The sequence below is a fragment of the Camelina sativa genome, chromosome 17 (genome assembly GCF_000633955.1).
Source record: "Camelina sativa cultivar DH55 chromosome 17, Cs, whole genome shotgun sequence".
In the NCBI taxonomy this organism is placed as follows: Eukaryota; Viridiplantae; Streptophyta; class Magnoliopsida; order Brassicales; family Brassicaceae; genus Camelina; species Camelina sativa.
The window spans coordinates 28,023,079-28,036,345 of record NC_025701.1 but is presented as its reverse complement, the minus strand read 5'-3'; the positions used below and the strand labels follow the sequence as shown (position 1 = coordinate 28,036,345).

The following is a 13,267-nucleotide window of genomic DNA, read 5'->3' as shown; positions in this document are numbered from 1 at the left end:
CTAGATTAGATTTGATCTTATCTTATGTAACCTTATAAATACATGATCAATGCATAGCTCTCCTCTCACGGAGATTTACAATCTTACACAACAGGCCCCAAAGGCAAACCGCCGACCAAAGAATTAAAATCTTAATTTTGACTCCATCGACATCCACGTGTTAGAGGATGCGAGAAGGGATTCGTAATAGAAGACCATGTCATTGTAGTCAATGACAACCTTAAGGATGCAACAAAAAGAAAATGCATATGAAGAGTGAAAAAGGATAAGACAAATCGAGAAGAAAAAAAACTGGGAGGCAGAGGAAGCGTGATGTAAGTATTTTTCCATGACTTCTTCCCTTCATGAAGCTCCCGTAATAACAATCAATCGGCTGATCTTTAGGCCAAACATAATATTCCTCAATTTATTTCTAATGCATTACATTGTAACCAAACACAATCAGTTCAATCTTAATGAAATAAAAATGTTACAAAGAAAAGAAAGAAAAAAAAAAAACGGCAGATTTATCATCTTATGAATTTATACATGCACTCTAGAGACTTAGACCAAATCAACAACAACAATACATTATGCTTCTTACTTTTGTTTCCTTTTTTTCTTTTTCTTATCAAGTCTTACTATTTTGCATGTTATCCAATACAGCTTCAGTTTTTGATGGCAGCCAAGACCGAGCTGATGTCGTCGGCGACAGACACAGCATCCTCGGCGGCTCCGGCAATTCCTTTTCTTGAAAATCCAGCACAGTAAAGATTCTTCTCTCCTTTCCAATGCTTCGGCATGGGTGCTTTGGGGAATCCATCCTTCTTCATCACGTACTCATAGTCCTGTGTATTATTTCACAAGAACGTACACATCATTGTCATATTTATCCAACTGGTTTTGTTTTGTTTTAAGTGGATGATTTTGGGGTACTTATGTTATAAATTATAGTACCTGTAACCAACTGCAGACCGAGCTTTTGTAACCAGTCGCAAACACAATTGCATCAAAATCTTGTTCATGTCCATTTTCGAACGTTAAGGTCTTGCCTTTGATGCTTCCAATCCCACCATTGATAACCTAACACAATTGCATTATTAGTTAGTTAATACTGTTTCCAGTTAATAAAATTTACCACTTATCATTAAAAATTTAGTAATCAAGAAGCTTTGAACTATGGAAGATGGAGTACAATAATAAATTCTATGAAAGAAATTTTATCATCATTAATTTGTGTGAAATCAGTAGGATATAAAAGTAACCAGATTTGGCCTGAAATAAAGGCTTTCAGTTGTCTGATATGAAAATAAATTAGAATTGTACAAAATAAAATTGCCATGGTTTGAAAAGTGATGTTTCTGAACACCTAAAATTGAGGGTTTTTTTTGTGTCTTTTGTCAAAATTAATTCTACACAAATTACCCTTTTCATTCCTCCTAAAAACTGCATTCATATACAACCAAACTTTAAAAGACTGACACTGTTTGACCAAAAATGAAAAATAGAACTGACATTTTCTTTGGACAAGACAAACAAAAAACTGATACTTTCTATGCATTAAAGTATATTATAAGTAAGAAGAATTCAATAAAGGTGAAGATGAAATTTAATTGACAAAAAGGGTATAGGTACCTTAATCTCGCCTTCGCGGATCTTTTGGACAGTTCCAACATCAATAACAGGAGCTTTTCCGGTAAAGAGTTTAGTTGCGAAAGGACCTTGTTTTGGTCGCAAGAGTCCGTACTTGGAGAGATCTCCGTACACAAGATTCGATATAGTCGTCACCATTGTGTCGACCATCGTCACCGGAACATACTTCAGAAATGACATCCCCAAGTGTATCACTTCTTTAGTCACCACGTGTCTCTGCAAAGATTTTAAGAATGAAACCCTAATGTTATACATACATATTGTTCAAATGCACAAATTATATTGTAACTTAATACAAAATCTTTTGTCTTAAATGAAACAATATGGGTAAAAATTCTTATTGTACAAGCCAAGCTACTATCAAATTCTCGTATGATACTTTTAGATCTCAATAATCACAACAAGTTTTTGTCCATGAATTGACCACAACCACACATGCATGACAATCTCTAACTTTCATGCATTACAAATAAATAATTAAAAGACAAAACCAACATTAATTACTTACCGGAGTTCTAATGAGAACGGTCGTATTTGCTCCGAAGTTGCAAAGATCAAAACTAATCTCCATACCGGAGTTTCCACCACCGACCACAAGAACATTTTTGCCGTTGAAGTCACGACCGGACTTGTACCCACTCGAATGCACAATCTCGCCGGGGAAAGTATCAATCCCATTCACCATGGGAATGTTCCCATCTCCGTTCTCCCCGGTCGCAACCACCAAAAACTCCGACCAATACACCTCGGTCTCTCCGGTCACCGTGTTTTCCGCCTCGACCCTCCACTTGTTGTTGGACTCATCGAATGTTGAGAGCTTCACGGTACGGTTGTACCTAGGCTTTATGTCGAAACGGGCAACATACGCGTCAAGGTAGTTGACGAAAAGATCTTTGGGCATAAAGGTTGGAACATCGCGGCCGTGTGGCATGAAAGGCAGCTCACAAAACTCTTTGGCTAAGTGAAGTTTGAGACGATCGTAGGCTCGTTTCTTCCAAAGCGATGCATAGATGTCTTCTTTCTCGAGAATCACGTTTGGGACTGAGTGTTGGTTTAGACAAACCGATGTTGCCAAACCGGCTGGTCCAGCCCCAACAATCACCACGACGGTTTCCATATTGTTTGAAAGATTCTCTTTGGTGTGTTTAATTTGTGATTACTGTGAGTTCTTCATTCGATGGTGGTTTGATATTATTTATACAAGAGTATCAGGAAATGGGGATATGTATGAATGTATCAGTGAAAAAATGTTAGTTTTGGAAATGGATATATGTGTGTAGATATTTTCAAAAATCAAAACGATAAAATCAAGGCATCTTTACATAATTTTCACCATCTGTAAGCCAATGGTGAATGGTATTTAAGAGGGCAAGATTTGTTTGCTATTTTGGAGCTATTTAGTTAAGTGGTGCACATCAACAAGTCTTGGGGTTAGCATACAGATCACCACAATTTTGAAACACATTAGGTTAAAAAAACGTAACTATATATGACGGACGTTACATGATATATGATCCACGTGGTTACTCCGAATGGGTGAATTGGCAGAGAGGATGTATGGTCATATATTTCTGGTTTATATACATTGCTGATTCATTTGACTAAATATATCAGTTTTTGGTATATATTATAAATATACTAAAATTGCTTAAGATGATAAAATTTGTTAGTATAATTTATCAGATTGTGGCATGTGTCCAAAAGTGTCAACATGTTATTATTAGTTCTTTCTATAGAACTAAAACTACTAAGTACGTAATATACAAATATATATTGAAAATAGCTAGCTAACTGATAAATTAACCATTTAAAATATTTAATACTTTTATAGACAAACGCATAGGTACTTTGTTTTTCCAGTGAACAACTGTACATATCTTTTTAACTATACATTTGAAAAAATGTAGAGTCAATTTTTAAAAATAAGTGCAATCATCTTTTTAAAAAATTTGATGATATATACTGCATTATTAATATACATTGTGACATTTTTCCTCCATTTTTTTGTGAAGAAACTAATTTATATTCTTTGTATCTAAATTATTTATGACAGTTATATTCATACAAATAAACTAATCAATATTTCTAAATTGGAGGGACACATGTTATCTAATTCCTTATATCACTCTGTACTAGTCTAATTTTTGGAACTTTGTAAAGTATATACTTTTCTCAATGAATTGAAATATTGAATAATTAAACTCTAAATTCATAAAAATCTTTCAAAATTAAAGTGACACATATTTTTAACCACATATAAAGTGACACATATTGATTTACTAGATACATTGTATTAATATGTTCATCTACTAGTGATCTATTTATTTTTTCAAGTATCCAATAAGGTTTATTCGTTATTTCAAAACAAATTAACATTAAACACTATTTAATATCAACCCGGTGCAAGCAGTGAAAATTAAATATTAAAGCATTTAATATTTTTGTTTTTATGGGTTAAAACAAAAAAAATATATGTAATTTACACATTTTCTATTATAATGCTTTTTAATATTTAATTTCATTTGTTTTATGTTTCTTTTAAGTTACATATGATCGCGAACTCAATGATCTTAATTGTCGTATGAATCTTTTGTCGCATCTACCAAAAAAGATAGATAATACTCTCTTCATTTACAAAGAGTGTCATTCTCACATATTTCATCCAAATTAAGAAATAAATGATTAATCATTGAAATTTAACAAAAATGAGCTTTGAGTTAAGGGTACAATAGAAAATTAGGTGTAAAATTTTTGTTGAAAATATAGAATAACATTCTTCGTATAAAATAAAAATATCTAAGAATGAAATTCTTGATGAAATGAAACAAAGGGAGTATTATCAAAAACTTATTCATATAAAATCAAAAATGAAATAAAGATATGTCAAATAACAATAATGTAAAACTTCTTACTATTAAAGGGCAAGTGTTCCCTCTTAGGTTTAAAATTCTTTTTGAATATCCAAATGCAAAGTTACATATGATCATACATTTAATGATCTTATGTCTCAAGTTTTTTTTTTCGCATTGACCAAATGATAGATAATATTTTCAAAAATACATTCATGTAATAACGACAATAAACTAAAGATATGTCGACAATGTAAAAAAACTAAATATTAAAGGGCAAGTGTTCCCTTTTAGGTTTAATTTTTTAATGTCGAAACATCGAAATGAAATATTTGATAAAGTAATAAGATAGTAGATTTGGTGATCTTAATCTCACATGATTTTTTTGTCGCGTTGACCAAATTATAAATAAGACTGTCAAAAATGCATTCATGTAATAACGACAATAAACTAAAGACAAGTCAAATAACGACAATATAAAAATTCTTAATATTAAAAGGCAAGTGTTATTTTCAGGTTTAAATATTTTTGTCGCGTTGATCAAATGGTAAATAATATTGTTAACAAGCGCATTAATGTAAAAACGACTATACAACAAAAACACATGAAATCTGCTCTGAAAAAAAAATCTAATTTAACGAATATCCTTAAAAGAAAATTTTAAAGTTAATTTAACATATTGTAATTGTATAAAAGAGGGCAAAAATAAACATGTTCAAAAAGATGTATTTTTGAAATATAATATCTCAAATGGATAATTTCTAACAAATTCTCCTAACTTAATATGTTTAAAATACATGAAACTGAGAATTGCTTCGAAAAGCAAACAATTAACTAGCAAAATTACATGTAATCTGCTATGAAAAGCATACAATAAACCAAACCTACTAAATCTGAGAATTATCTACATCCTTTTTTTAGTATGTAGGGGAAATCTTTAAATATGTAGAAATCGCTAAAGAGATTCTCGAGGACCCAACCTTCTTTGATCACATATGTTTCAACCACCGATCCCTCATGGTTCTGATTACACTAAAAAACAGAATTTGGAAACTAAATATTCTGCCAAAAATAAAACACTTCCTTTGGCGATTAATTTCAAAAGCATTGCCAACAATTACTAGGTTGAATACATGCGGGAAAAACTTAGACCCTGTTTGTCCACGTTGTTTCAAATCTGATGAAACTATTGAACACATCCTATTCTATCATGCGAAACAAACATGGGACATGGCAAATATTCCAATAGAGATATTGTTAGATACGAATCAAGATTGTGAATTCATTCTCACAGCCCTTTTAGATTTGGAAAATTCAAATGATGTCACTGCAACAACTTAAATCCTACCTTTTTGGTTGCTATGGCACCTCTCGAAATAAAAAAACAAGTTCATTTTTGAAAATATCTCTGATCAACCAAGAATATTAGTCCAAAGAGCTGAAAACGATGTCCAGGATTGGCTTTTTCACAATGCGCCAGACATATCATCTCATACCAACCAAGTTCAAGAAGAAATTAAATGGAGTAGACCGACAAAAACTTAATATAAATGTAACTATGATGCAGCTTTTGATCAACAAACTAACCAAATAACTGGAGGCTGGATCATATGAAATAGGGATGGCATATCAAAAGGATGGTGATCTATAAAACTGGGAACAATAAAAACTCCTCTTGAAGCGGAAGCAAAAACTCTTCTATCTGTTATGCAACATACATGGATCAGAGGTTTTACATCAATGTGTTTTGAAGGAGATTGTCAATTACTCCTTAAGATACTCAATAACCAACATCTAGACGTCTCAATTGACGGGATCATTCAAGACATTAGGTTATGGGCATCACACTTCAATGCTTTTTTTTTAGGTTTATTAAAAGAGGTGGTAATAATGTTGCACATCTCCTTGCAAAAACATGGTTGCCTTCAATGTAATTTTTACTTCGAATGTTTCTGTCTTCCTATTTGGATGCACAAACAATTGTATTTTGGATTACCAAAATTCATTAATACAATTTTTTTTCGACGAAAAAAAAATATCAAAACGGCTTTCACATATGAAAAATGCATGAGAATTGTATACATAATATGAGGTTTGATAGGCCAAGCTTAAAAAAATTGGCACTCATGTTGTCAATAAAACAACTACTCCCTCTTTTTTAAAATACGCGATCCTGATCCGATCAGTCGCATTCGCAATGGTGCATGTTCTGCGTCGTGGATAGTGGAACATTGTAGATACTAGGTTAGACCCGCGCGATGCCGCGGGATGTTATTCTTTACATTTTGAAATATAAATGATATTCAAAGTATGATTATTAATTTTTTGAAATTATATTAATCATGAAAATTATGATTTACACAATGCTAAGATATAGAAATGAACCAAAAAAACATACAATGGTTTGTCCTCCGTAGTATTTGTTATTACAATCATTTACTCGTATAATTGGCTTAACTCTATTATATGCTATGTTTTTCTCTTATTATTATGGAAATATATTAGTGTAGTGTTATTTTGTGGTGTATTTTTTGTAGTTTACAAATTTAATCATATAAGTTTATATAGTTTGTGTTGTTGTTACGTTATTATTTGTTTGTTTCGTTTTGTAAATTACCTATTCTTTTTGATAACAAGTCCACGTATGTCAAAGTAAATAGACATATTTTTACTTTAGTTTAGTTTTGTGTTATTATTTAAATATTATACTTATGTTAAACTGTATACAACATTTATAAGGATTATCTTAATTGTGAAAGTTATTTTAAAAGTTATAGATAACTTAGCTTTCTTAAATTAAAACATTTGGTTTTTGATCTTAAACATTGTTTAATTTATCACTGGTGTTCTTATATGTAAATCTTGAGAGGCAAAGAACCTTTGTTTTCACACGCCAAAATTCAAACACTGCAATCATCATAGTGAAAAGGAATCACATAGTAAATGCATTAGCAATAAGATAGATATATGAGAGTTTTTGTTTGATAACACGTAACTAATTTACTCTAGTTTGTATGCTTCAGAAAGAGAGTTTATCCTCCAATCACGCTTGAGAGATTACTCTAGTTTGGTTCATATCCCTTAAATGTATAAGTTTTCTCACAAAAACAAAAAATACTGACATATTGCGCTCATAAAGCTCGAGAAATGATTTATTTATTTGTCCTCAGTTTTTAATAGTATTTCTATTTACATACCATTGTATATTTTTTTTAAATGACACTCAAATTTAATTCTTTTATTTTCTTTATAACTTAATGGTATCACTTACTTACATTTCCATAAAATTTTAAGAACTTTTGATTCATATGGTGAGATAATATAAAATTCATATTGTAATAATTTTCATAAGTTAAATCTTAATTATTATACAAGAATTTTATATATTCAAACAAAACTAAAACATATATACTACACAAATAAATTTTAGATCCCAAATAATAATTTTACCAATAAATATTATAGATTTTGTATAAATAAATTACAGTGAATTATTTATTAACTATCTTATTCTGCACATGGTGCGGGTTGTTATTTAGAATAAAATAAACTGCCAAAATGATATTAGACTACAAATAATACGTAACCAAGATTTTTAAAGAACCTTGTGTCCCTTAATCGTCACCTTCCTCAGTTACCATATACATGCTAATTTGGGTTTTTTTACTGTTTTTTGGAGACTATTGTAATTAGTCTGGACCCATAACAGAAATCAGAAAGAATAATATGGAATAGAGAAAGATTATTATTGGACAAAAATATTGAGCTATATTAATCCTTATAATTTAATTGGCTAACTGTTTTAACTAATGTGTCAACTTCTCCTTCAACTAAAAAGCTGAGGTGTCAACTTTGGAGAGAAACACATTCAGTTTTTATTGTATTGATTAATATTACCTATGATGGAACCGTTTGAACTTTGAATGAAGTACCAACATTTTTTCTTACACCAACCAACCTCAAAATCTATACCCATTGGGCCTGTTGAGCTACGTAAGGCCCATAAGTTTTGATTTGCTTCTCTTCCAAACCGGACCGGTTAAGGAATTAGAAATTAAGATCCTCGAATCCAAAAATTTCAACTTCTTTCTTCTATCTCAATCGCGACCAAAGGATCTCTCTGATCAAAACCCTAATTCCCAAATCTGATTCTTATCCTCCGATAAGCTTTTCGTTTTTTTTAAATTGCTTCGATCTTTGTTTGAATTCGCAAAGCAGCGAAGATGGTGTTGGCGGAGCTAGGCGGGCGGATCACCCGCGCGATACAGCAGATGAGCAATGTGACAATTATCGATGAGAAGGCTCTGAATGAATGTTTGAACGAGATCACTCGTGCTCTGCTTCAGTCCGATGTCTCGTTTCCCCTTGTGAAAGAGATGCAGACCAATATCAAGAAGATCGTTAATCTTGAAGATCTAGCAGCTGGCCACAACAAGCGCCGTATCATTGAGCAGGTTTGTCTAAATCTTTGGAATTTGATGAAATTGTGATTCAATTGGTCATGATTGTTGTGTTGTTTTATCTTAGGCTATCTTCAGTGAGCTATGTAAGATGTTGGATCCAGGAAAGCCTGCATTTGCTCCTAAAAAGGCCAAACCTAGTGTAGTTATGTTTGTCGGATTACAAGGTGAGGTCTTGTAAGATGGTTTTTTTCTTTTGTTTGGGTCCAAGTCAGGTGTGTTTGTTTCTAATGTAATCCCAACTTTTTTTTTTTTGTGATTTGTGGTTTAGGTGCTGGCAAGACGACAACTTGTACCAAGTATGCTTATTATCATCAGAAGAAAGGTTACAAACCAGCTCTAGTGTGTGCTGATACTTTCAGGGCTGGTGCTTTCGATCAGCTGAAACAGAATGCCACTAAGGCTAAGATCCCATTTTACGGAAGGTACTCAATCAAGTCAACCCCTTTACGGTGTTCCCTATCTATGAAGAGTTATATCTTACAATTAGTATTGACAAAGGATACTACTATTAGCTCCCGTATAGGAGTGTCTGTGTACAAAAGATCGATTTTTCTTTGAAAGGGTAGATGCAAGGTTCAAAATTTATGGAATAGGTTTGGTTTAGGTCAGTAGCTGCAAAAATCTGCTCTGAAAAGGACTAGTACTACTTAAGAATTAACATGTTTATTTTTCGATCATCATCCCGTTGGTTACGTCATACTTCTCGAGCTCTCTGCGTGCTACTTACCTTAAGGAGTTTCCTTAAGCCTTTTTTTTTCCCGTTGGTTACTCAGTGCCATCCTATTAAAGGATCTCATATCTTTTTCAAAGAGTTCAACAGTATGCTAAATGGATCTTTTGAGGTCTTGTGTTATCTTCTGTCTTTATTTGCACTTACTGCAACTATTCGACCTGTAGTTGTGGATTTACTTACTAGGGAATTGAAAAAGAACTACTGTAGTAGCAGCATTGCTAAGGCCGAGTTATGTTTCTTTGCAGTTACACTGAATCCGACCCAGTGAAAATTGCTGTTGAGGGAGTTGACAGGTTCAAGAAAGAAAGCTGTGATCTTATTATTGTTGACACCAGTGGTCGCCATAAACAAGAAGCTTCGCTCTTTGAAGAAATGCGTCAAGTTGCTGAAGCAACGGTATGCTCTGTTGTTTTGAAGTCCTCTGTTTGTTCCTGATTGATGCTGCAGGCACTGATCATGGTCTTTTCACTTTACAGAAACCCGATCTTGTTATATTTGTTATGGATAGCAGTATTGGTCAAGCTGCATTTGATCAAGCTCAAGCATTTAAGCAAAGTGTTGCTGTTGGAGCTGTAATTATTACTAAGATGGACGGCCATGCCAAGGGTGGTGGAGCTCTTAGCGCGTAAGTATTATATAGCTACTGAGGTGTCTATGTACTCGAAATGTCAGTATGAAAATTTTGCGGGTTTCCAAGTTGGACAAGTAAATGTGATCCGTTTTCATCTTGTTAGTGTTGCAGCTACAAAAAGTCCTGTGATATTCATCGGAACAGGAGAGCATATGGATGAGTTTGAAGTGTTTGATGTCAAACCATTTGTCAGCCGTCTCTTAGGTAACTTTCATGGCATTGATTGAAGATTTAGTAGTACTGGTAGGAGTAATCAAAGCCTCCCTCCCAATGGGTTGTTGACTAAGAATCTCGATAATGTTATATGTACAACAGGAATGGGTGATTGGTCTGGATTCGTGGATAAGCTACAAGAGGTGGTACCTAAAGATCAACAGCCTGAACTTCTGGAGAAGCTCTCTCAGGGTCACTTTACACTGAGAATTATGTACGACCAGTTCCAGAACATACTGAACATGGGCCCACTCAAAGAGGTCAGAATCTCTTGTCAAATACTGAATTCGTACGAGGTGCTAGATATTAAAACAGTGCCTGTGATTTTGGTGTGTAGGTCTTCTCGATGCTGCCTGGAATTAGTGCTGAAATGATGCCGAAAGGGCATGAGAAAGAAAGCCAGGCGAAGATAAAACGATACATGACAATGATGGATTCTATGACAAATGAAGGTGAGAACAATATATATATATATATCTTATTTGGAGAAAGTTACTCAGTAGGAAGTAATAAGAAAGTGATGGTTGGGTTTGTGTTTGTGCAGAACTGGACAGCTCAAACCCTAAGGTGTTTAACGAGTCACGGATGATGAGGATAGCAAGAGGGTCAGGGAGGCTAGTAAGAGAAGTGATGGAGATGTTGGAAGAGTACAAGAGACTAGCAAAGATATGGGGAAAGATGAAAGGGATCAAGATCCCAAAGAATGGAGACATGAGCGCACTCTCGAGAAACATGAACGCTCAACACATGAGCAAGGTCCTACCGCCTCAGATGCTCAAGCAGATTGGCGGCATGGGCGGTCTTCAGAGTCTCATGAAGCAGATGGGTTCCGGCAAGGACATGATGGGAATGTTTGGTGGTGGAGACAAGTAGTTTCTTTCTTACTTTCTTTCTTTCTTGCAAACCCAAAAACTCGACCTTGTTATGCTGTCATTATTAGAGTTTTCCCCCTTCTGTATTTGTAAAATATTTGCAATTTTTCTCCAATTTTACGAAAAGAGTTTTATACCAAAGAGTGATTAGATCGCGTAAATAAACATGACCGAGTCATTACCTGCTGAGAAGTAATCAGATCATTTTATACCAACATAGTATAATACAATAAACTGTTTAAGTAGATTGGCGGCATGACCAAGTCATTACATGCTGTGGTACAAAACTGTTTCAGCTTTGAACAAGATCCTCTTTACTCTCTTTGAATCGATAATACAATAAAAGAAGAACGTAGAATAAACAATAAAAGAATGAATTAAGAATCATTTTTAACTTTCACCAAAATTTGAGACCCCTTTCTCTGTCTTTAGCTCCCAAAAGAAACATGAGCAATTTAGCTCTGAGAGATACAGTCTTCGAGGGTCTTGTTAATCTTTTTCTATGTTGCAACAAACTTGCAATTATCCATATTACTGAACCTGCAAATTAAGTAAATATTTTCAAACATAAGAGGGGTTATGGTGTTTGAAAAATAGACAGAGAAAGAAAGTTTTTTACTTGTTGTCTAAAGAGGAAGAAGAGTAAGATTTCATTCCAAATATCAGGTACTCCAGGTAGACACCAATGACTACAATCAGGTACCAATGGATTATCGCTCCATAAGCCGACATGACCATCACTTCTAAATGCTGACATCGAAGTTACATCCAATACTGATACGGGAATTGTCATGTTCTTAACTACTTCTTTGATCATTTCAGTGAATATGCTTCTGTCTCTCCCCTTAGTGTCTGGAGCTGGATACTTTGTCACATTGCATGATCTATGATCACTAAACAACACAACAGCAAAAAAAAAAAGCTTATATTAGCACCATCTAGGGAAAAGCAAAAGAAGAACGGGTCAAGCTATTAAATTTTTTTGGTATTAACCTCCAGTGAGATGGCTCAAATGTACGAAACAAAACACGAGTTTTGTTTCGATCAATTGTATTCTCCATCCATGATGCCCATGTCTCTAATGCTACTCTATACGCTGCAGGAATCGACATTCCGAGCCTCAATGAGTTTCCAACCTGAAAATAACAACCACTGACGTCCCAAAACACAATTACAAACGGAAGAGTTTAGTTTGCAAACATTGTATATAGTCTAAAAAAAGTTATAAAGGTAAGCTTACATTTCGAAAAGCTTCCCAGGCACCCACCATTGACCAGTATTGAAAATGAGAAAATCCGCTGAGCTCCATTCATGATTAATCACATCCAAAACGTCTAACTTTAACGTTGACTTAACACGTTTTGGCGCGTGCCAACGCAGCTTCCCAGGCTGAACCAAGAACACCGATCGGTAGAACTCAACTGTGAAATTAAAGGTGTCAAATCTCACACCTAGAAACCGTATCCTTTTCGTTATAATGTTCCCATTGACTTCATAAACACTGTCTTTATCTTCCAAACCAGTCATTAACATACATATCAAAGACTCCCACTGCGTTCTACTCATCGAATCTCCCACAAAAACTATCCTTTTACCTCTTAACCTCTCCAACACATCACGTACATCAAATCTCGGAACAGTACAATGCTTAGGCTTCCACCTCCACTTCAAATACTCATCGTGTTCACGCCCATTCGCTAAGCAATTGAATCCTTTCTCTAGAAATGGACACTCTGAAGCATTATACAACGGATACTTTTCATCAACAACCCAACTCCCATCAAATATATCACATTCCTTATTCTCTGTAACAGAACTGTTAAGCACCAATGCTCCATTATAACCCAAGAACGTTTGACCGAGGCTAGGAACAA

At 34.0% G+C, this 13,267-nt stretch overlaps 3 protein-coding genes across 3 annotated transcripts in view; 1 reads left to right on the top strand and 2 right to left on the bottom strand.

Annotated features, from left to right (window-relative positions):
- Positions 490–2,900, bottom strand: LOC104758187 (probable indole-3-pyruvate monooxygenase YUCCA10). The gene is made up of 4 exons (XM_010481014.2): positions 2,141–2,900; positions 1,615–1,848; positions 937–1,062; positions 490–827 (listed from the first exon to the last, which is right to left on the bottom strand). Exons 1-4 carry the CDS (start codon positions 2,747–2,749, stop codon positions 648–650), a joined length of 1,149 nt encoding a protein of 382 aa, XP_010479316.1. The 5' UTR covers positions 2,750–2,900; the 3' UTR covers positions 490–647.
- Positions 8,705–11,540, top strand: LOC104758186 (signal recognition particle 54 kDa protein 3). The gene is made up of 9 exons (XM_010481013.2): positions 8,705–8,935; positions 9,009–9,108; positions 9,213–9,366; positions 9,923–10,073; positions 10,154–10,302; positions 10,412–10,512; positions 10,624–10,781; positions 10,859–10,973; positions 11,066–11,540. The coding sequence occupies exons 1-9, from the start codon at positions 8,705–8,707 to the stop codon at positions 11,392–11,394; spliced, it is 1,488 nt and encodes a 495-aa protein (XP_010479315.1). The 3' UTR covers positions 11,395–11,540.
- Positions 11,572–13,267, bottom strand: part of LOC104759849 (zinc finger CCCH domain-containing protein 38-like) — a 4,808-nt gene continuing 3,112 nt past the window's right edge. Inside the window, exons 5-8 of the mRNA XM_010482729.1 lie at positions 12,634–13,257; positions 12,387–12,545; positions 12,013–12,286; positions 11,572–11,933 (exon numbers count right to left, since the gene is read on the bottom strand). Of these exons, the coding sequence (XP_010481031.1) occupies positions 11,925–11,933; positions 12,013–12,286; positions 12,387–12,545; positions 12,634–13,257 (1,066 nt within the window). The 3' untranslated portion in view covers positions 11,572–11,924. The remainder of the gene's footprint in view (positions 11,934–12,012; positions 12,287–12,386; positions 12,546–12,633; positions 13,258–13,267) is intronic.

Bases quoted from the DNA above. Each gene is read 5' to 3' on its own strand.
- LOC104758187 (XM_010481014.2), bottom strand. From the start codon at position 2,749: ATGGAAACCGTCGTGGTGATTGTTGGGGCTGGACCAGCCGGTTTGGCA. The intron at 1,063-1,614 runs GTACCTATACCC...CAATTGTGTTAG, and splicing joins TCCGCGAAGGCGAGATTAAG to GTTATCAATGGTGGGATTGG. The intron at 828-936 runs GTACTATAATTT...AATAATACACAG, and splicing joins CGGTCTGCAGTTGGTTACAG to GACTATGAGTACGTGATGAA.
- LOC104758186 (XM_010481013.2), top strand. From the start codon at position 8,705: ATGGTGTTGGCGGAGCTAGGCGGGCGGATCACCCGCGCGATACAGCAG. The intron at 9,367-9,922 runs GTACTCAATCAA...GTTTCTTTGCAG, and splicing joins AAGATCCCATTTTACGGAAG to TTACACTGAATCCGACCCAG. The intron at 10,074-10,153 runs GTATGCTCTGTT...TTCACTTTACAG, and splicing joins GTCAAGTTGCTGAAGCAACG to AAACCCGATCTTGTTATATT.